The sequence below is a fragment of the Pipistrellus hanaki genome (assembly GCF_964339955.1).
Source record: "Pipistrellus hanaki genome assembly, chromosome: 2".
Taxonomy (NCBI): domain Eukaryota; kingdom Metazoa; phylum Chordata; class Mammalia; order Chiroptera; family Vespertilionidae; genus Pipistrellus; species Pipistrellus hanaki.
Window position 1 is genome coordinate 41080987 of NC_140504.1, and position 24451 is coordinate 41105437.

General features: G+C 37.9%; 1 protein-coding gene across 2 annotated transcripts in view; it reads left to right on the forward strand.

The window, feature by feature from the left end:
* LOC311616471 (kininogen-1-like) overlaps positions 1-24451 on the forward strand; it is a 34168-nt gene that overhangs the window by 681 nt on the left and 9036 nt on the right. For both annotated transcript variants that reach the window (XM_084871817.1, XM_084871816.1), the window contains exons 2-7: positions 3940-4050; positions 5935-6019; positions 9386-9558; positions 10654-10761; positions 20855-20939; positions 21808-21980. In XM_084871817.1, coding sequence (XP_084727943.1) covers positions 3940-4050; positions 5935-6019; positions 9386-9558; positions 10654-10761; positions 20855-20939; positions 21808-21980 — 735 coding nt within the window. The remainder of the gene's footprint in view (positions 1-3939; positions 4051-5934; positions 6020-9385; positions 9559-10653; positions 10762-20854; positions 20940-21807; positions 21981-24451) is intronic.

The following is a 24451-nucleotide window of genomic DNA, read 5'->3' on the forward strand; positions in this document are numbered from 1 at the left end:
GTGATCAGAGGACAGGTATCCTAAGCTGAAATTAAAGAAAGGTAGATAGAGTCCTTTGAAAGGGACTATGTAGAGTGGGAAAATCTAGGAACTCAGTCAGGCCTCAGTAAGAGGATTTGCTGGATGACCGGCTTTAAACGGAAATATAAAGACCTCCAGACCTCAAATGGGAGGAGGTGTTTAAGGAGGTATGTCTAACTCATACTGTATAATTTCATATATAAATGGAATCTAAAAATGTAAAACTTAACAGAAGCAGAAAGTACAATGGTTGTTGTCAGGGACTGTAGGATGGGAGGAATGGGGAGATGTTTTTCAAGGATTCAAACTTTCAATTATGAAATGAGCCTGGTTGCTTAGCTCAATGGTTGAGCATCAACCTATGAACCAGGAGATGTTGGTTCAATTCCCGGTCAGGGCACAAGTCCAGGTTGCAGGCTTGATCCCCGGTGGGGGTGGGGGAGGTGTGTGTGCAGGAAGCAGCCAATCAGTGATTCTCTCTCATCATTAATGTTTCTGTGTCTCTCTCCTTTTCCCTTCCTCTTTGAAATAAATAAAAATATATTTTAAAGAAATAAGATGAGTAGGTCCTGGGGGTCTAATGTACATCATGGTGAATAGAATTAATACCACTGTAATGTATGTTTGAAATATGCTAAAGGGTTAGACTTTAAGAGTTCTTACCACACACACAAAACAGGTAATTATGTGAGGTGACAATGTGTTAATTATCTTATTTGTGGTAATCATTTCACAGTGTATACATATAGCAAATCATTTTTTGTATATCTTAAATATATGTGATTTATTATACCTCAATAAAACTAGGGTAAATGAGGGCAGTGGGTATGTCAAGAGGAGTCAGAAAAGAAATTACTATAGTTCTACTATATTAGATAAAATATATACCATGAAGTCCTGATGGCTGAATGCACCAAGGGTAACAGCAATGTTCTAGTTGATTTTGAATATTCCTTATAGATACACTCAGGTAGAAGATAAATCCTGACAGAATGTGTGATTCCAAGAAATACAACTGGATGCCTCAATACTATTAGATTGGGGCGGGGGGCGGGGGGCGGGGGGGGGGTGAGAGGGAGGGTTTAGTTGTGATTTTTTTGTTGTTTATGTGAAAACATTCAGAACTATGCAACTGAAAGGGGGGAAAATAAAATTCAAACAGCCTTTAGCTTTATTTCTCTTTAAAGTCAACATCATCTCTTAAAATAGGAAAGATTAAGCAAACTGGGCTCAGCATACTACTCTTCTCTTCAAGGACATCTCCAAGAAGAGTTTGTCTGGGTAGCTTTGAAAACAAGCCAATCAGACACAACCCAAGAATGTGTATGGTATTATGTATCTCTGTGGTGTTTCATTCCACGGGACGAATGCATATTTGACACATTGCCTTATTGCATAACTGATCTACTTATCATTGATAGCAGACGTCCTAACATCGTTGAGGGAGTGACACTACAGGACATTATAAATATGTGGTCCCATGGATGCTCTTTTTTGCACTGTCCTTGACATCCCAAGCCCAATGACCTTACTTATATACCATACCTCTTTCCACCAACTGTTTCCAACTTCTTTAATCCATTGAAGTCTGTGTTTTCCACCTTTTGTTGTTCCAGTTCAAACAATTAACTAGGGGAACTAAATAACTACCCTGATTTTCTTCTTTGTGGTCTTTTTCCTGAAAGTTGGGGCCCAGTCTTTGGATGTATCCATATAATGATCTTGGACATTGTAGAAAAAGCATCCAATAGGATCATATGACTTGCAGTCTAACCTTAGTCAATAAACATGTGGGACTTTTAAACAAAAGTGCACATATAAATGTCCTGTATCCAGCATTGTTGAGCTGTCATCAACGTTCTTGTGTCTGTTTTACTGTTACAATATTAGATAAGTATGGAAGCAAAGCCATTCCACAGGGTCATTTTTAAAACAGGAATTTTGGTTCAGTTTTCTAAAGAAATGTAGAAATACTTCATTTGGATCTATTTATAGTTTCAGCTTTCTTCAGCTGCCAGTGTGCTATCCAACTTTAGCCTAAAAAACTTGGCATAAAAGATTTTTGTTTGTTCTCCTAGGATCCTCTTAGACCCTTTCATATTTAGAAAATTAAAATCTTTCTTTGGGGAAAATTCTTGGCTATTCTGCCATAACAGAATATGTATTAACTTTTAGATTCAATGGTTGGATACCTATTTAATCACATGTTGATATTCCAGAAGGATTTCTTGGATTGATGAAAATAAAGATGGGACACAGGGGGGATATTTTCATTTTTGAAGTACCCTGTTTAAAAACTAGAAGTCTTGTGTCATGCAAAAGAAAACAAATTATTTTTAAAGGAAGAAAATAGCAAAGTTAAAAAAAAAATACAAGCTTTTAATAGTTTGTTTAAATGAATTTCACTATGTCTCTGTGATAGTTTACTTCAGTGGGAGAAAAAAATTCATCCATTTTACATTATGAGATTAAAGAAAAAAGGCCATAAGGCATTTTATTTTATTTTATTTTATTTATTTTATTTTTCATTAAGCCATTCTGTTCTACAAGCTAGTGTAGTCATGTGAGTCCTGGTGCCCTCGGCAATGTTTTGTTGCTGTTGTTGTCATTGACTGACTGATTGACATCTGTGGCAAATGTGCTGTTGGGTATTTTTTAAAATTTTTATTGAGGCATCACATATTTATCCTAATCTCCCCATTCCCATCCCAAACCCCTTCTCCCTGTATGCCCCTATCTCCCTGTTGCCTGCGACCAATGGCTAGGTCCATGGGGTATTTTTTTCCCCCTAAAATATCCACAGAATTACTATCACCTACCGCTTTATCAAAATCTGAGACCTGAAACAAACCTCAGAACTGTCCTGTTTGACTCCATCATCTCCCAGATGCTGAGAGAACTTTGCCCCTACACTGGAGACCTGGGTCTGGGTTAGCTTTGCCTTTCCAATGTGGGAGGCTGCCTAAGCTCTGCCCTCTCTCCTTGGGCCTCCTTTCACTTGCAAAGTGAGGGACTAGGCAACATCACCTCTCAGGTCTCATGCTGCTCCAACATGCCAGGATTTTGCATCTAAAAGCTTATCTAATTCAGAACCTTTGTGCTTTAAAGTTTTATTTGTTATTTTAGGACATGTTAGACAAAAAAATAAAATTACTAAAATTACCCATAACAAAAATCTCACCACCCAGAGATACCTGTATGTGTGTATATATATATATATGAAAAAGAAAGTACTCTTGCTGAAACCGGTTTGGCTCAGTGGATAGAGCTTTCAGCCTGCTGACTGAAAGGTCCCAGGTTCAATTCCGGTCAAGGGCATGTACCTTGGTTGCGGGCACATCCCCAGTAGGGGGTGTGCAAGAGGCAGCTGATCTATAATTCTCTTTCATTGATGTTTCTAACTCTCTATCCTTTTCTCTTACTCTCTGTAAAAAAAATCGATAAAATATATTTAAAAAAAGAAAAAGAAAAAGAAAGTACTCTCATTTGTTAGTTTGTTTTCTAATTGTAAAAGTAATATATATTTGGTTTAAAAAAATACTCAGACAATTTAGGAATGTTCGTTTAAAGAAGAGAGTAAAAGATAACCTTACATCCACCACTGAGACACAACATGTTAACAGCTTTGCTGTATAATTTTTTAGGCTTTTAAAATTATAAATGTCCCTTTAAGTTGTTTTCTACAAAAATAGGCTAATACTACATATACTACTTTGTTACTGGAAAATACATGTTTATAAATAAAATGTGAATATTCTTTCAAGTATTTATAACTTTTAGCATTTTTAGTAAATGTTTTGCTCTTGTTTAATTAAATCAATATCAAATATTCATAACTGGACCAGATCCCTCTCCAATGGTCTGCTGTTGTTAATTGAATAAGCCCTATGTATCTTTGATTGCTTTATTTTTTTCCAGGAAGAACAGAACATATTTTATTCTATCAAGTATGACATCAAGGAGGGTGACTGTCCTGTTAAAAGTAACAAAACCTGGCAGGAGTGTGACTACAAAGAACTTGGGCAAGCTGTAAGTATGATGGTCCAGAGCTTCCAGTTTTCTCAATCAAGATTTCCAAATTATTCTATTAGAGCTGGGGGGTGATGAGTACTATTGAACCTGTTTGTGAGGGGTACACATAAACCCTCAAATGTGTACAAAAGTCAAATGGTTGATGTCTATGTTCTTGCATAGACAGAGAGGGCATGAGATGCCAGCCATGAGATGTGAAGAAAGCCCTCCCATGAAGAGGGGACTCTTATGACCAACTGGGTGCTTTGTTTGTGCAGACCTGAGTTGGAATTCTACTATGCCTTTAATTACCTGACCACTTTTAACCCATTGGCTCCCTTGTAAGAGGGTGGTAAAGTTGACCTAAATTGAAAGATGAAAGGACATACATATGAAAAGATCTTGTTTTATTAACAAGGTCTCTTATCCAAACGCCTAACATCTGCTTGCTACACCATAGCTGGTTATTTGCCCTTACCTGTGGGAGCTAACAGCCAGTATCTGCGAGAAAGCAAGCCACTCTTTCCAGAGTCCATGGACTCACCTCTTTAATGTGTGAAAATGTTATTAGTGGAAATGGAGTGTCCACTGGTGGGAAGTGGGGGATTCCTTTTTCCACTGGATGATGGCAGTCCGGTCCTCATGATACCTTGAGAAAAAGAATTTTCTATGACTCACACAGGAAGATGAAAGATCTTTATTTGTGTGGAATTACACATCTGCATTTTTAAAGTGCCATTTCCCTTAAACCAGTCCTAAAAGAGGTGCAGCTGGGGATTCAGAGAGCCAACAGCCAAACCAATGTGCCAAGTTTCCATTCCATGGGGGAACTGGGTCAGGCACTGTTACACAAAGAAGAACAAATCAATACTTAGAGAGATGGAGTTACATTTATTACTCATGGGTCCAGATGAAAATGTGTCTCAAATTCTGGGCCCCAACATGCAGGAATTTCTCCAATTTACATGTTTTGACCTTCTTTGTCTCCCAAATATAAGGTATTTCCGGCCCCTTTTTCAAGTTCTTAAAGAGCCCGTATGTGCTGGCCTTGATACCTTAACCAGAAACCTGCTCTGGAGCCAGCACTGATAACCTTGTCTGGGGAAAGTTTAATGGCCTCTCTGAAGTGGGAGCAGTCTTAGCAAGCAAGAATTTACAGAACCCAAATATCAGGGTTAAATTTCAAAAAGCAGTTTTTATATAATATAATGTTTCAGCACAGCATCAATCTAGTTCCTGTCAATTAATCCATTGTGTTTTTGGGGGAGTGATATATGGCTGTGGGCCATGTGGGAGCATGCAGAGGAGTGTGTCCCCTGCAACAAGAGAGCCAGGAGCCCTAATGAGCAAGAGAGGCAAGAGAGAGAACTTTGTTTAGGAGTTTAATATCTGAAATCTTCCCGTGCTTACAGTTGCCACACCAGCTATGTTCCCAGGTGTGACTGACAGACAAGTACCTTCCCTACATCACTCAGACTTTACTGGGCCTGTGTCTATTTGGCCTTCCCTTTGCTCCTTTTCAGTGAATAACTAGGTATTACCATGGTATCAAAAACTCCACAACCTCTGTGCAGTTGAACCCTAAAGATGAACTGTACGAGGAGAGTCTGCCAGGCTAGTTTTAGGGAATTGTGTTCACCTTGGTGAAAAAGAAATATCTCCTGTGCTCCAAACATAACATTATTTTAAATCTCACTATCTACACTGCCTCTCCTCCCAACATCTCATGAATATCAATAACTTGTAAATAATAATGATTAGGCTACAAAAACATTCATTTTTGTGTCTCAAATCTCCGTTAGAAAAGAATCTTAAGTTTTAAATAAGAGAAAAGCCTACAGCACTAAGTGCACTTCCATCTGAAAGATTAACATAAATTGTCTCCTTTTTCTTTCTTTCTAGGCCACAGGAGAATGCACGGCGACCATAGGGAAGAGACCAAATATGAAATTCTCCGTTGCTTCCCAGACCTGTCACATTACTCCAGGTAGCTGATATATAGGGTGGCTCTGCCCTGGGGGAAATGAACCATTTTCCTGTGGAGCCAGGAACATAACCTGGGTAAATCCCCTTCCCAAAGGGTAGTGTGTGGCTGCACAAGGCCATTTGCAGACTTTGTGGGGGTTGGGGTCTGTGGTGACAGAGTCCTGAGGTGAGGCCAGGCTCCTGCCAATCATCCCCTGGACTCTCCCTGGACAGCAGCGCTCAATTAGGGGTGTGCAAAGGCTCTGGGAAAGGACTAGAAAACATGCCATATACCTCAATTGTGAGGGTGTCCTAGAGCCAGAAAAGCACAGGATTTGAGGTCAGATCTGGCCTGCAATCCTTCAAAAGCACTTCACTTTTTTGTTTCCCTTAAAAGAGGATCATAGTAATTCTCATTGCAGAGGGTTATTGTAGACTGAAACTAGATGGCAGGCTTGAAGTTACAAGCATAAGAATGTATTCATCATCAGAATAAAAGTAATCATAGCTGGTATTTATTGAGCACTTATTGCTAGCCACAGTGCTAATCATTTTACATATGTTGGTTTATTTAATCCTCACAACAAGTCTATGAGGCAAGGGTTAATATTCTAATTTTACAAATGAGGAAACCGAGACCCATCACAGTTAAATATCTTGCCCAATATCCCACAGCTAGCAAATAGCAGGATAGTATAGTAGACCTCATAAGAATGGAGCAATTTATGCAGAGATATAACCACTATTAGCTCCTTCCCTCTGGTGGCACAGTGGCTGGGTGCAGAAGAATGGGCACATCTAGGGAATGTCAATCACAAAAGCCAACCCATTTGGCTTTTTGCAAGATAGGGCTTTAGCATAGGAGACTCCAGAACAGCATCTTCAGCCATGCTCATGAATGTCAGTGAAAGAACAATTGTCTATATTGACCTTAGTCATCCATAAAGAAAACTACATTTCTTAAGTTTCAGCTCTTGCAAGAAGTGGCATTTAAAGAAAAACAGTCCAAAAAAAATTTTTTTTAAAAAAATTGTGGAGTAGCTTTTCATTATTCAGTTTAAGAACTTTAGCTCATAAGCAAATTTTCACTTCATCCAGAACACAGCACTTATGTACTAGGAGAGAAAAAGCTCGTTGCCACATGTTCTAGATCCACAATTACTACTAGGTCGACAATCCCTTATTTGAAACTTTTTTGGCAAAAATTTTTTTAATTGTTTTTAAAAAATTTAAAAAATATCCCCAGAAATGTTGGAGCAGAATGAAAAATCATCCCTTTGCCTGGAATAACTGAATTTGCATATTTCCCTACTCCTTTCACCCTCAAAAGACTGCTCCATAGCTTCTCTTTCCCTAGTCAGAGCTGCCTCTACTGACCAGTGAGTTAAGGCTTATCTGTTATAAACATTACTTGGTAACTTAATACAAGCTCACTCCTGTTTTAATATTGTACATTATTTTATTAAAACCCCATCAGTGGCACCCCATCTTTACTGCCGACCACTCTTCATTCACTTCAGTGGGTCTCTGCACACCCTGAAATTAGAGAATGTTGTGAATACCAGCATTTTCCTGGAGAGAGTGCCATGGTTCTCATCAGGTTCACCAACGAGCCCATGAACCTTGGAATATAGTTCATAACCCCTGGAGAGAAGCCTGGACTCCACAACAGGGAACTCTCTCTACCAATTGCCCAGACCTCAATCACCAGTCCCTGCCTCCCCTTTAAGTCACGGTAAAAAGTATACGCCACATCCCACATGTTGCTCTGACTCATCCTGCTTTCTTGAAAGCCATTCCTCCCTTTGCTCCTTCTTCTCAGGCTCACACTTTATGTTGCCCAGTTGGCCTTGACTGCTTTACACCCTTGTTAGCTCAAGCGTCTTCTCCTCAGGAAAGTCTTTCTAGAGCTCACTCTGGGCTCCTGCCTTTCCAAGCTCCTGCTGAATTATTTTGAAATATTCATCTGTAGTTCCGTCCCTCCTACTCAACTTTGCCCAACACCTTCACCACTTCCAGGGCTGACCAGCAGCCCTGGAATGAGGACTGAACTGATTATTCAAACACAGTTTGACTGTAAAAGACTGGGCTAAGGGGCTCCTGGCTCTTGGGGCCATAGCAGCCTGGATTGTCTGCCTGGTTAGCCTTTTATTGCAGTTTTTATCTTTAGATACAATGAATAGAGTGAGTAATCTTGGGAGGACACATGTGTTTACATTGTCCTCTAGGCAAGAGCATCCAGGAATTAAGCATAAGGATTCCAATAAACACCTGATGCCAGGGTTCTTAATCCAGCATCTAGAAGGGCTTCAGTAATCTGAAGAAGGCACTGTGTGTAAATTAATCAAGAGTCCAGAGATGAAACATTATTTTGGAAGGCATTTAAGGGGTCAGAGGAGCTTGGCTAAAGAAACCAAGTTCTCCAAGTTCTCTTGTCTCTCTGGACCCCTTGCTTTTTATTAACACAAATTGTCCTAAGGCAAATTAGATATGCATGTCAAAGGCCAGGGTTTAGTGTATGGAATCCATTGCCAGATTGGAAGAATTTGCCTTCAGCTATTCAGGTGTTTGGCCAGGAGGAGGCAATAACATGTAGATTGAAATGCCCTCAGCTGTCTGTCAGCAAACAATCATTTATGCAACCTTTTCAGGATTGGGGAAATGCCCTCAGCCATTCCAGATGATTCAGCTCTGCTGTCATGCTGGAATTAGCTTCCAGAAACCTGGGGTTTGTATGTGATCGGACTTGTTTGGAAAGGTCAAAGCATAATTAGGGGTACTGCCTTCAACACTCCCCTATGTCTCCCCTATTTCAAAATTCTAGCAAACAAGGCAGGTGGCCTTCCACACACTTCCCTTTCATCATAATGTCCTCCTTCCATCTTTCCAAACAGGTCTCCTGTGCTTACCAGCACATCACAGTGACCATAACTAACAAGTTAATGTAACCACACAGGCTAGCTCCGCACCTGACATATTCCAGCAGGGGCAAAATATATGCATGTTTGTTAAAATGAATTGATACAAAACATCCTGAATGAGGCTTCAAGGACTTTACACTGAAAAATAAATAATACTACATCTGTATTGTTATACTTCTTTATAAGAGGATAAATTATATATTATTTCTATAATTTACAGTGTTTTTTAAAATAATTATGCACAATAGAATGTACGTAAGATGTTCCTAACTCAATGGTAGGGTTTGTTTTTTTTTTCTTCTGACAAAAAAGCAGACTTTTGTTCTCTTTTTCTAATACATACTAGAATTTACTAGAAAGTTCACTTACCAGGATCTTCAAAATTAACTTACTTATTTAGGACAATGTATCTGAATGTGGGTTTTGCTCATTAACACTGCCCTTTTCCCTACTCTTTCTCTGTCAAGCCGAGGGCCCTGTGGTGACCTCCAAGTATGAATGCCTTGGCTGTGTACACCCCATATCCACTGCCAGCCCTGACTTGGACCCTGTTCTGAGACATGCCATTCAACATTTTAACAACCACACTGATCATTCCCACCTCTTTGCTCTGAAAGAAGTAAAAAAGGCACAGAAACAGGTTTGTGCATTAGTTTTCATTTCTCACAGTATTGTTAAAATTTGTTGGATCTTTATGTTTAGGGTTTCATTGCCTAAAATAAACCATTGGTCATTAGAAAACCTATGATTCCATGACTGGTGGTGAAGGAGCTCTTTCTGTCCTCATCTGACTGGCATAGGAGGTAAAGAACTTTCTCTTAAGTCAAAGTGATTCGGAAACTGCAATATATAAAGGGGAAAAGTGTGGCTAATCAGAACCCTGGCTCTGAGGTGGGTTTTAATGAATGGGTAGTCAGATACATGTTTTTCTTAAAGATGGTGAGATGAAAAGATCACTCTACCATTAAGGTTTTGAGAAAAATTGCATTATCACTTAGCTATCATGAGTCAAATATGGCTCCAAAATATTAAATAATATCCAAATAGTTGGCACAGCTTTTTGAGAACTCTCTAAATTATAGTTTTCATATCATTAAAATAAATGAAATACTTGGAATTCTGGCCTTTTCATTGGGTCCCTTGTATTTCAGTGTCTAATTATAAGGGATTTATTTTAGTCGGTAACATTCCATACTTTTAATAGACCAGTCAACTTCCCTTCATGCAAGACACATATTCTACTCAATTATGTTCATAACAGCTATTGGGGTGGGACTAGCCCAAGATAAAGCAGCACAAAACTTACTGTCTGACTGTATGGGAACCTTAGAACTTATCAGTAAAGGCCATTCTAGCTCCAAAGTGTTTTAACCATTTAGATGAGTATTATTAATATTTCACAAATTCAAAAGGACATTATTTTTCTGTTGCTTGGCAGAGGAAATGTTGCTAGATTTTTCTTAAGAAAATACAGTAACTCCACCTATATACTGCTTTTTTTACTTTCAGATGCGTAGGAGTGTGTGTGTGTGTGTGTGTGTGTGTGTGTGTGTGTGTGTTGAGGAGTGTGAGAGTCATAAAGTGCTCAATATTTATTCAGTCATGACTTTTGTCTACCAATAAGAGTTTATATTTTTGAGTACTTGAAATATACTAGGTAGTATTCTAACTTCCTCATAACACAGTGAATAATGTTTAAACTGCCCTTTAACTGTTCAATTCAACATTGTTTCAGGTGGTGTCTGGATGGAATTATGAAGTTAGTTACTTAATTCAGCAAACTAATTGTTCCAAGGAGAATTTTAAAGTCTTAACTCTAGACTGCAAGACCCTTCCCAATGGTGTAAGTAGGCAAAAATCGAATTATAAAGTTACTAGCCATTGGTGTTCAGTATTTACAGGTCTGGGAATACTCAGCTACATAGGAAGAATCGGTCACTAAGATTTTAGATGACGTGCATGAATTCACAGCCACATTATCCATGTCATTAGTCAAACTGCCTTACCCACCTGGTCAAAAGATCTGTACAACTGGCAATAAGCATTTACAGATAAAACCAGGGCCTGAGATAAAATGATGCCATGTCAAGTTTGTCTGTCCATGTCTTCACACTTTCCTGTCTCCCTTTCTTCCCCACCTGCTAAGGTCCTTCCCAGTGCTCCTGAGCTCTGTGCAGGACACTCCTTAACTTCAAACTTGCCTTTGCTTATTTTCTCTCTTCCTCTCCCACCCATTCCTTTGTTTTTAATAAAACACCCTGAGCTTCCACCAAAATTATGTAACAAGAGAGGATCACAAGGTGGCAGTAGTTAATGTATGTGCAGATGCCTAAGGCACAATAACCACCCCAGGGATCTTTGGATTTTAGCAAAAACTGCTTTAAGCAAGGGACTGCTTCAAGCCCTTTATTCTATTATTCTACTTCTACAATTCCATTATGTGAGAAGATATTAATTTCAGCATTATTATTAATAGAAAAACATTGGGAATGTTTTCAACATAGGGAATGTTTAAATGATTTACAGTATATACATATAGTAGATATATGTAGCCATTAAAAGTATTTTACAGATTTTTTAGTGACTTAATAACATGGTTATTATATGGTAAGTTAAAAAATATATAAAACTATAGATACATATTCATTTAAATACATAAAGTAAATGTAATATCAAAAGTGATGGCGGGGCCCTGGCTGGTTTGGTTCAGTGTATAGAGAATCGGACTGCGAACCAAAGGGATTCAGTTCAATTCTGGTCAAAGGCACGTTACTGGATTACAAGCTCCTCCCAGGCCCAGACTGGGGCCTGGTTCATGTTTCTCTCCATCTTTTCCTCTATCTTCCACTCTCTCTAAAGTCAATGGAAAAATACCTTCATGTGAGGATTAACAACAGTAACAAAAAGTGATGGAGAGGAGCATTTGAGATCTTGCTCCCTGTCATATGTTCTTAGTTTGCCTGAAATAAACTCATAAAAAAATTTAAGTGACAAAAATATGCATAAATATAAAACATAGTTAACTTTCAGTTGGAACTATGAGTGTCTTTTTTTTTTTTTGATTCTTATACTTTCAGGAATTCTTTAGTACTTGCCAATATTTTTAATCAAGCGTGTATTTATTTCATAATTGGAAGAAAAGTTAAAAGGATACTATTAAGAGAGTGAAAGGACAACCCAGAAAATGGGAGAAATTATTTGCATCATATATCTGATAAGAATTAAATATGCAGTATATAAATAACTTCTATAATGCAACAACAAAAAGACAATCAATCTAATTTTCAAATGGGCAAAGGACTTGAAAATAAACATTTATCTAAAGAAGATATGCAAACAGTCATTAAATACATGAAAAGATGCTCAACATAATTAGCTACGGGGAGGGGAGATAGGATGGGGGAGGGGTGTAAAACAAGTCACAATGAGATGCCATTTCACACCTAAAATATGGCTATAATTTTTAAAAAATTGGAAAATAACTAGCATTGGGAAGGATGTGGAAAAATTGAAACTTTTGTCCATTGCTGATAAGAATGTAAAATGGTGCAGCCACTGTGGAAAACACTTTGGTAGTTCCTCAAAAAGTTAAACATAGACTTACCATATAACACAGCAATTGCACTCCTAGGTATGTACCCAAAAGAATTAAGAAACCGGGAGTCAAACTGATACTTACATGCCAGGATTCATTGCACCATTATTCACAATAGCCAAAAAGTGGAAACAACCCAAGGGTCCATCAACAGATGAGTAGAAAAACAAAATGTGATGTATATATAAAACAATGGAATGTTCTTTAGCGATAGAAAGAAATGAAATTCTGCCAAAATCTACAACATAGATGAACCTTGAAAACATTATGCCAAGTGAAAGAAGCCAGGCATAAAAAGACAAATATTATATGATTCCACTTATATGAAATATCTAACATATGCATAGAAGCAAAAGTAGATTTGAGTTTACCAAGTTTACTAAGGGGATGGAGAATGGGAATTTATTGCTTAATGGGTACAGAATTTGTGTTTGGGGTGATGTAAACTACTGGAAATAGCAGTGATGGTTAAATAATGTAATTAATATCACTGAGTTATATACTTAAAAATGGTCAAAATGGCAAATTTTATGTTACATATATTTTACCATAATAAAAAATATAGTAAAAAGGAAGAGAGAGAGAGAGAGAGAGAGAGAGAGAGAGAGAGAGAGAGAGAGAGAGAGAAACATTTTAAAAATGTATGCTCTAGCTACTCTTTAACTTTGTTATTTTTAGTCATCTGGCCTTTAAAGAATCTATTAACACCTTCTATTTTTTATGTTCTTTAGTTAGCCATTTGAGAATATATAGGCCTAAATGTTACCTAACTTTAATCTCCTGCATCTATTTGTAAGGTATCCATTTAGTTCTTTCTTTGCAACATACACAAATTAAGGGCTGACTGTAGTCACAAAATCCAATCAGGTTTTGGCTGGAGTGGCTGCTGGGTCACGGGGCAGTTCCAAGGCCTATCTGTTTGATGGTGCTGATGAGTTCCTAAAAAAAGGCCATTCTATCCTTCAAGATGGCTTGGGTTCTGTACTGGAGTCCCACAGTGGTGGTAGTCTCCGCTTGTCCAAGAGAGCCTGGTCTGCCAGTCCCTGCTGCTCCTCCAGGGATTTAACTGTCCCTTACTCACTCACATACACACTCTCCTTTGATAACCTCACTCACTCACTTCCCCTCCCTCCCCTCCATCCTGCCAGCCTCCGTATTCAAGATTACCAACATGTTCCTTTTGAATGCTTCCACCATTTGCTCAGTAGTCATCTTTTCCCCCTAGTTTATCTAGTCAGTATTTTTAAATATAGCTTTTGAACCTATCCTGACCAAATTTTAATGTATCTTTTGAGGTCTCTAAATTGAAGCTTTTTTCAAGATATCTCAACATTCTTATTTTATACATAAATTTGTGACAACCTTAATTCTATAATAGTTTCTTATGAAAAACCTGTTCTCTACTAATATATTTGTAATGTCATGTTTTATCAGTAGGTTTAAATTTGTGATTTATTATTCTAGTGTTTATAACTTAAAAACTAACCTTAGAATAAGTTTGTAAGAAAAACTTACATTGTCATATAGACTGGAATTGCATTACATTTCTAAATTAATTTAAGGAGCTCTGGCCAGTTTTGCTCAGTGGGTAGAGCACTGGCCTGCAGACTGAAGGGTCTCAAGTTCGTTTCTGGTCAAGGGCACATGCTTGGGTTCATCGCCAGTAGGGAGTGTGCAGGAGGCAGCCAATCAATGAGTCTCATCATTGGTGTTTCTATATCTCTTTCCCTCTCCCTTCCTCTCTGAAATCAATGAAAATGTATTTAAATTAATTTAAGAAGAACTGATGTATCAACTATATTTCATTTTTCAGTCAAAATCTTGGCATACATCTATACTTAATCAAGTTTTATTTTAAACTTTTAAAAGTTGTGTGATTTTATTTATTTATATAGAACATTGCTCACTGAAGTTATTTGCAGGTTTTGAAGTGGTGTTATTTTGTTTGTTTATTTTTGGTTTTTGCTCTGAAAAAATAAATTTTGTTTTTTCATTTCATTTTATTCATTTTAATATTATTTTTATATAAATCTATCAATTTAGATATATTTACCTTATATTCAACAAATGAGCTCTGAGTAACTCTAACAGCTTTGCATTCTTTCCTTTATTGTTCTAAGTGTAAAAGAAGATATTATTTTATCTCTTCTTTTCCAATGCTTATGTTTTGTTCTGGGTCTCAATGAATTGAGCAAACTTCCAGAGATATTCCACACATATTTGTGTTTCACTCCTGATTTTATTGGAAAAATCTCTATAATTTTGTTATTTATAATATTTGCTATGGGTTCCAGGTAGGCATTCTTATCATTAAAGAAGCATCCTTACATTCCTGTTTTTAAAGAAGTTTGTTTTGTTTTTAAATAAGAAATTGGTGTTAACAGACTCATAGATACAGAGAACACACTGACAGGTGTCAGAGGAGAGACAAGATATGGGGTTAAGTGAGAAAATTGAAAGAATTAAACAAAAAAAACCAAACCCCAAAAACTCACAGACATAGATTACCAGAGAGAAAGGGGGTGGAGAAAGTAGAAGAAGATAAAAGGGGGATAAGTGATGACAGAAGGAGACTTGACTTTGAGAGGTAAACATGCAATACAATACACAGATGATGTATTTTAGAATTGTACACTTGAAACCTATATAATTAACCAATGTCACCCCAATAAATTTTTTAAATTTAAGACAGAAAAGAAATTTGTGTTAGAATTTAGCAAATGCTTTAAGTATGTATTGAAATGTCATGTTATATATTTCTAATTTAATCTGTTACATTGTTTTGACAACTTTCCTAATTATAACTTCCCTAAATGTAGATTCATAAACTCTATTTCCTTAGTATTAATTATTCTTTAAATATGCATTTGGATTTTATTTATAAAATAAAGAACTTTTTTTTTTTTTATAAGTGAAAGTGGTTTGACAGTTTTCTGGGTATGGTTCTGTGTGCATTCTATTTTTTCAGGTTTTGGTATTCAGATTATATTTATATATATATATATATATATATATATATATATATATATATATATATTGACCATAACGAGCAGTCACTAAGATGCCCAGTGTGGCCAGCAAACCAGCTCGATCAGGGGGTAGGGCCAGCCAGCCAATCTTGCAGTCCCTCCCCTCTGCCAGCCTGCCCCAGATCAGACTCTCAAACCATAATCAAGACTGGGGCAGGCTGACCAAATGCCCCCTTTCTTCCACCTAGCTAGCCTCACTCAAATCAGCCTGCCCCAACATGATAGGCCTGCAGACCCTCCCCCTGTCTGGCCCACCCCTAATCGGACCTCCTCAACCTAATAGGGGATGGGACCGGCTGACCAACCTCTTGCTGTCCCTTGTCCCAGCTGGCCACACCCCCGATGGGCTTCCACCCCCCTGATCAGCCTTCAGCCCCTCCCCCTGGTCAGCCCTGTGCCTGATTGCCCTCCCACTCCAATAGAAAGCAGAGACAGCCAGCCAATCTCCTGCAGCCCCTCCCCCCATGGCCCCACCCCAGATTGGTCCCATCAGAGGCAGGACCAGCCAGCCAACCACACATGGCCTCTCCTCAAGGCTTCTTGCCTCCAATTATCATCCCCACCTCATTCATGGGTGGGGTCCACCAGTCAATCGCCCCCTGCCCCTTCCCCCTGTTGGTCGAGCACTGATCAGGTCTTCATCAGGGGGGGTGAGCAGGCCAACCTCTCACCATCTCTTCCTCCCAAATGGCCCAGTCCCAATCCCACCTGAGCACGAATTTGTGTATTGAGCCTCTGATAACTTTATAGAATGAATTGGATGTGTGTTACATGCAGTTGAGTCAGCTCTGACTCCTGGTGACCTGATGATGACTGATGGCCACACTGTTTTGACCTCAACAGCTCTGTTGAACACCTGTAGACTCATTTCTGTGGCTTCTTTTATGGAGTCAGTCCATGTCATATTTGGTCTTCCTCTTTTCCTGGTGCCTTCTATTTTGTAGTTAGATGGTTAGCCACTATTTTTTGACTTGGGTAGTGTGCCACTATTTTCTATATTCAGAAACAGTTTACATAGCAAAGAACTAAATGTTTCTTTAATTTTAAAAATTATTCATCTATAAAACATCTATGTTGTTTGGAGGTGAGAAAAGGAATGGAAATTGAGAGTAATGATAGCATTCTCTGTACTTCAGTTACTGGTCCATTCAAATTTGTTCTTGTGTTTAAGTCAGCGTTGTTTATAGTTTTCCAGAAAAGTATTCATTTCATTGGCATTTCAATTAACATACACTTGTTCATAATTATTCTCTTATATTTTAGCTTCTTTTTTAATTTAATAAATCTAATTTTATTGTTCAGATTATTCCAATTGTTTCTCCTTTTTCCACCTATAACTCCCCTCCACCCGGTGCCCATCCTATCCTCTGCCCTTACCTCCCCTTCCACTGTCCTCATCCATAGGTGTACAATTTTTGTCTAGTCTCTTCCTGTATCCCCACACCCCTTTCTCCCTGAGAATTATCAATCCACTCTCATTCTATGCCCTTATTCTATTATATTCACCAGTTTATTCTGTTCATCAGATTTTTAATTCACTTGATTTTTAGATTCACTTGTTGATAGATATGTATTTGTTGTTCATAATTTTTATCTTTACCTTTTCTTCTTCTTCTTCTTCTTAAAGAATACCTTTTAGCATTTCATATAATACTGGTTTGTCAGTGATGAACTCCTTTAGCTTTTTAGTATCTGTGAAGCTCTTTATCTGGCCTTCGATTCTGAGTGATAGCTTTGCTGGGTAGATTATTTTTGGCTGTATGTTCTTGCTATTCATCACCTTGAATATTTCTTGCCATTTCCATCTGGCCTGCATGGTTTCTGTTGAGAAATCAGCTGACAATCCTATGGGTGTTCCTTTATAGGTAACTACCTGTTTCTTTCTTGCTGCTTTTAATATTCTCTCTTTGTCTTTTGCTCTTGGAATTTTAATTATGATGTGTCTTGGTGTGGTCCTCTTTGGATTCCTTTTGTTTGGGGTTCTGTGTCCTTCCTGGATTTGTAAGTCTATTTCTTTCACCAGGTAGGGGAAGTTTTCAGACATTATTTCTTCAAATAGGTTTTCAGTATTTTGCTCTCTCTCTTCTTCTGGCACCCCTATTATTCTGATATTGGTACACTTGAAGTTGTCCCAGAGGTTTCTTACACTATCTTCAACTTTTTGGATTCTTTTTTCTTTTTGCTTTTTTGGTTGAGTGTTTTTTGCCTCTTTGTATTTCAAATCTTTGACTTGATTCTTGCATTTCTCTAGTCTGCTATTGGATCTCTGTATAATATTTTTTTTTCAGACAGTGTATGTTTAATTTCTAGTTGGTCCTTTTTCATATCCTTGAAGGTCTGCTTAATTTATCTGCCTTTTCTAGGAAATTCTTGAAAAACTTTATAACCATGGTTTTGAACTCTATATCCAGTCATTTGTTCTCCTCCATTTCTTTCGTTTGTGATCTGTTTCTTGGTCTCCAAATTTTCACTGCTTCCCTGAGTTGGTAGGGTGGCTTTGTGTGCTAGGTTTCCTATACGGCCCAGTGGGTCGGCCTCCCAGTTACCTGAGGTGGACACTCTTGGTGCACCTCTTTATGGACTGTGTATACAGCTTTGTTGTAGTTAAGTCTTGATTGTTGTTGGTATCACTGGGAGGAATTGACCTCTAGGCCAATTGGCTGTGAGGACCTGCTGTGTCTATAATGGAAGAACTGCTGTGCTGGAGACACCCTTATGATGTAGGACTTGTTTCAGTGGGGTTTTGGTGATTACTGAGTCTGCCTCTTGAATGTGTTACTTATGGATGTGAGTAGTTGAAATCTGGTGTCGTCTTACATTGACCACTAGGTACACTAGCTTCTGGATCTCGAATGGGATGCAGGTCAGCTACTTTCTGAGGCCACCCAGCAAGAGCTACAGGGAGAACTACAGTTTTGTCCTCTTTGCTTGGGGTTTGGAGGTTTTGAAGTTGTCTGACCAGAGCTTTAGTTTGTTAGATTATTCTTCTATAAGGCAGGCCATTTATATGCAAAAACCCCTGTATAGGCTGGGTAGGCTTGTAGATTGTGTGGGGCGGGGTCTCAGGGAGTCCCTAGGCTAGGGCGTGGCAAATAGCGATGGCTGCCAGTCAGCCTTCTCTGCGTTTCCAATTCCCTGCGCCCTGCACCCCAGCTCAGTAAAAAATGATTGCTGGGCGCACCTCTGCAAAAAAGTCACCCTCACTTTCCGACCCAATGGCAAACAGTCCAGCTTCTTCCAGTAGAAGTTTGGGTCCCTAGTGTCTCCCAGGAAACTGGAGTTAAGAGTAATTGAGAGCTTGTCTCCCTTTGGGTTGAAAAAAGCAGTGTACCCAGTTGCCCAATTTGCACATCTCCATACCTCAGCTTTTCAGCACTTGTGCATGTCTCAATGCTCTTTTCTCTTTCCTTCCAGTTGTAGAACTTCCACTCAGCCAGCTTTCTTATGGTTCTGGGTGATAGATGTTTTGTCTTTTAGTTGTAGTTTTGAAATTGTTGTGCAAGGCAGCATTTTGGTGTTTACCTAGGCTGCCCTTTTGTTTTCTCCTATTTTTAGCTTCTTTGTAACATTTCTGAGGACTTTATTTTCTGAATTTGATTTTTTTTTTTTCTATTCCCAAGAATGACCATTTGGATTTATTTACTATTGGTAGTGCTTTCTGTTTTCTAGTTCATCAGTTTTGCTTTATTGTTTTCTCCTTTTTTTCTCCCTTAAGGTTATTTATTATTCTTTTCCTTTTTCTAACTTCCTGATGTAAACACTTTGGTATGAGGTTCTTTTGTTTGTTTCTTTCACCTCTCTTTTTAAATTATGAAAGCATAATAGCCATGAGTTTAATTCCAAATGCTGCTCTGTCAATATTATATAAAATTTTCAGTTTTGTTATTTTGTTTTATATTTTTCCTTATCTAAAGAAGATCTTAACTATTTAGGCAAAAGTGTTTAGATTTCCAAGTAGTTAGTTTTTTGTTTATCTATTTAACTATATATTTTTTAAAAATTTCTTTTGGTGTGGAGGTCAAAGGACATGCCTTTATTATTTTGATTTAAAAATTTATTGAGCCTTTTTTTGTAACCTAATATAAAATCAATTAAAAATGTATGTATCAGACTTATAAAAATCATATTTAAGTCATACAGATCATATAAAAATACCACCTAAATACATTTCTATTTTTTTATTCATTTTTTATGATTTTATTTATTTTTTTTTATCCATTCGGTCCATCTTAAATTTATAGTTGTATATAAAATGTCTCCACCACCATTATTTTACTATTTCTCCATATATATATATATATATATATATATATATATATATAATTTTTGCTTTATGTCTTTTAACTTCTAGATTATATCTTTATAAAAATAAAATTACCTTCATTACTACCATCATGAGTGTTTTTGTTAACTTGAATTTTACTTTGTCCAGTATTAATAATACTCTAGATCTTTTTTCTGTTTTTATTTGCTTCATATAGCTTTGATCATCTATTATGTTTAATCTATCTTTACCTTTTATATTACTAGATATTATTCTTGAAAATATAATACATTAATTTTGTTTTTAAATTAATATGGAAGTATTTGCCTTTCTCTTTTTAAAAATGTTTTTATTGCTTTTTAGAAAGAAATGATGGGAGAGTGATAGAGAGATAGAAATATCAATAAGAAAGGAACATAATCAATCACCTGACTCCTGCACACCCCAATCTGGGGATCCAGCCCATGACCTGAGCATGTGCCCTGACCCATGAATCTAAACGTGACCTCTTGGTTTCTAGGTTGACACCCAACCACTGAACCACACGGACTGGTCTGAAAATCTTTATCTTTCTATAAGAAAATTTACCCATTCAAATATATTATATTTTCACATATTTTTATTCATTTCAGAGAGAAAAGGAAAGGGCGAGAGATATAAAAAAACATCAATGAGTGAGAACCATTGAGCAGCTGCCTCCTGCACACCCCACACTAGGGATCAAGCCTACAACCTGGGTATATGCTCTGACCGGGAATCGAGCCATGACCTCCTGATGCTCAACCACTGAGTCATGCTGACTGGGCTTTATGATTATTATTTTTATACTAAGTATTCTTGTCATCTCATTTCATGTGTTTGTGAAAATACATTTATCATTGTTGATGCTAATACCTAATTGTTTCTTATTCTCTTTTGCAGTGTGATTAGGTTTTGTTTTGTTTTGTTTGTTTTGTATGTAAAGTCAACATCTTATATTTAATGGTACCAGTTGTTTACTTTAAAAATTCTTAAAAGCGTTTTTAACTTATTTGCTTTTTAAAACTAGGATACTGGTGAATGTACAGATCTTGCATATATGGATCCTCAGCTAAGAATTGCTTCCTTCTCACAGAAGTGTGAGGTTTTTCCAGGTATGCAATAATACATGTTTGTGCTATATTAGTACATGCTGATCCCAGACAACTGGCAAGGTCTTTTCATAGGAATTGTGCTTTGGTCCCATGATATAATCAACAGCCCTTACAGCTGTACCCCATTCTGCACAGTTGTGTTATAGCTGATGCAGTTGGGACTGCTCTGCCAGTGGCCAGAGGGAATATGGTGACAGGACAGATTGATGTTCTTTGATCAAAGATGATCTCTAGATGCAATGTCAGCTGGTCTTTCTTGTGTATAAGATGTCACTACATCAGGTCTTATAAATTGGGGAAACTGTATCTCCTATTTAACCACTTAGAATAAAATCCTTTCAATTAAATTTTTTTTTTCCTCCTGCATATTATATTGGGGGGAAAGTGAAATAGTGCAAATTTATGGTCAAGCCAGTGTTTCTTATACCAAGAGTTGGCTTTTCTCATACTTGGAAGATGTTTGCATTCATTCCACAGTGAGAAGCATCATTGAAGCTCCCTGCTCACCAGAATCAGAGGACTTAAAATTTACCCACCTGAGAATCATTCCTTTAAATTAAGTGTTCCTTTTTTACACTTTCTTTCAAAAATGCAAAAACTTAGGAACAGTGCAGCTCATTGATATTGAGGGTGTACTAGCTAACACCTTCTGATGGAAAGTTTCACTAAATACCCTTGACTCTGAGGAGAGGAAAAGAGGACAGGCAGTAAGGTGAAGGTCATACAGACAACCTCTACCCGCTCACTACTGGCCTTTAGGCTGCACATGGCCCTCTGCTAATTAGTGCTGGACAATATGCAGGAGAGGTATTAGGCTAGACTGCTCCTTCGGTGCACACACTGACTTAAAACCTGCTTCTTCTTTCAGCGGAGGATTTTGTATTACCACCTACCATAGTTTGTCCTGGCTGCCCCAAAGAGATACCAGTTGACCACCCAAATCTGAAGGAGCCTCTGACTCATTCCATTACAAAGCTGAATGCAGAGAATAATGCAACCTTCTATTTCAAAATTGACACTGTGGACAAAGCAACATCACAGGTCTGTAAATTAAGGTACAAAAACAGTGATTTTACAGTCTATATGCAAACTGCTTACTAATATCACAACTGGTCTTGGGCTGGAAAATAGTATACCTGGTAAAAGGAATTGAATATCACGTCTCAATCTCATTACATGCTTTTGCTATGTGATCTTAGTTAAGCATTTAGAACATTCCATTTTCTGTCTGTAAAAAACTGGAGTGAAACTCAAATAAGATCATGTATGTCAAGCCTTGGCCAGGTAACTCAGTTGGTTAGAAGCGTTGTCCTGATATGCCAAAGTTGCAGGTTTGATCCCAGGTCGGGAGACATACAAGAAGCTACCAGTGAATGCATAAATAAATGGAACATAAAAAGAGAGATAATATATGTCAGTACATTATCTTCTCGAACTTTAATGTGTTATATAAATTCTAGCAACAATTATGTAATTAATAAAATGTAGGGCAAGGAAAATCTACTTTTATTCTCTGTCTTTCTAGAGTTGTTTCTTGTTGTAGCATCACTTAGTGCCTTGGAATCAGCCACATGTCAGTCTATCATCACCCAGACTCTCTTCACATTCTCACCTCCATGTCACTTCCCAACTGCCTAGGTCTCCTTCGAGCCCACGAATGTGTCCTCTAGGGCAGTGTTTTGCAACCTTCCTAATGCTGTGATCCTTTAATACAGTTCCTCATGTTGTGGTGACCCCCAACCATCAAATTATTTTCATAACTGTAATTTTGCTACTGTTATGAATCGTAATGTAAATATGTGTTTTCTGATGGTCTTAGGCGACACTGCTAGCAGTTCTCAACATGTGGGTCATGACCCCTTTCCCAGGGGTCAACTAAGACCACGGAAAAAAAACAGATATTTACATTACCATTTATAACAGTAGCAAAATTACAGTTATGAATTAGCAATAAAAATAACTTTATGGTTGGTGGTCACTACAACATAAGGAACTATATTAAAGGGTTGCAGCATTAGGAAGGTTGAGAAGCATTGATCCATGCTATTCAAATGGTAAGAATTCCTTCTTTTTTATAGCAGCATAGTATTCCATTGTGTAGATTTACCACACTTTTAATCCACTCATCTGCTCATGGGCACTTAGGCTGTTTTTAAATCTTAGTTTTTATAAATTGTGTTGCTATGAACACAGGGGTGCATATATCTATTTAAAAATTTATTTAATTTTTAGTTTTACATATGTCTCCACCCCCCCTCCCCCATTAACATCTCCCTGGCCATTCCCACCCCCAAACATATGCCCTCACCTCCCTAGTGTCTGTGTCCATGGGTTCTGCTTATGGCATGCATACAAGTCCTTTGATTGCTCTCTTACCCACCCACACCCCCAATGCTATTCTTGTGTTTGTCAGCTTTTCTTCTCACTTCAGATTTCTGCTTTCTTGTGAAATTCCCTTATTCTTGATGCAGGAATACCCTCTACTACACCATATATTGCATATCAGAGGTTTGCTGTCAGGAGAGAGAACCACTCATTTTATACATGACTATTTAGTCTTGATAGCACTTGCATTTCTCTGTAAATTAATGAATCTGTATCCCAGCATGGTGTGTATTTGTTTATGCCAAGGATGCCAGGGGATCAACAGGTAATGCTGTAAATTGAAGGGAGCTGATATCCCTTCACTTGCCAAGTCAATTTGAAATATGATGAGAATCTCAGACTTACTTACAAAGATGAATCTCTACTCAGGGGTCCTCAAACTATTTAAAGTGGGGGCCAGATCACGGTCCCTCAGAGAGCTGGAGGGCCGGACTATATGAACTACTAATTCCTACTGTAACACCTTGGCTGCGCTCACTGCCCAAAAAACCTGGCGGGCCGGATCAGACTCCTCTGGGGGCTGCATGTGGCCTGCGGGCCGTAGTTTGAAGACCCCTGGCTCAGAACAATTTGGCTGTTCTGACATGATTATTCAAGGAGGCCCTGCTGGAAGCAGCCAAGTTACCACTTGATGATTTTGCCAAATAACGAATTTTTGACAAAGATTTATTTTACAGATTTGGTCTTCCTTGGCTTTGCATATTTGGTCCTATTTGGATGCATGTCCATTTCCAGCTGGTTTCAGATGCCAAATATTTCTTAATTTCTCCATTTGCACATGTGAATGACGTGATTTCTGTCATAGGCCATTTCTTTTGCCCTGCCTCTGCCGCCACTGTCCCCACTGTTGGCCATATTCCTCCCTGTCATTGCTCAGATGAATATACTTCAAGGATCTGGGTGTGCACATTTAGGAATTTTTCCTTTAATAAAGTACTAGAAATGTCAAGGCATATGTGTATGTCTAAGACTTCTGATGCCAATTGTCAAATTGCCAAACTATTTGTTTTTATGCCATTTTATATTCATACCACCTGACTATAGGACCTTGATCATCTTGCTTTGATTTCTATTCCTACCAACAGTGTCTGAAGCTGTGTGCTTCCCACATGCGGCCAATACCAGGT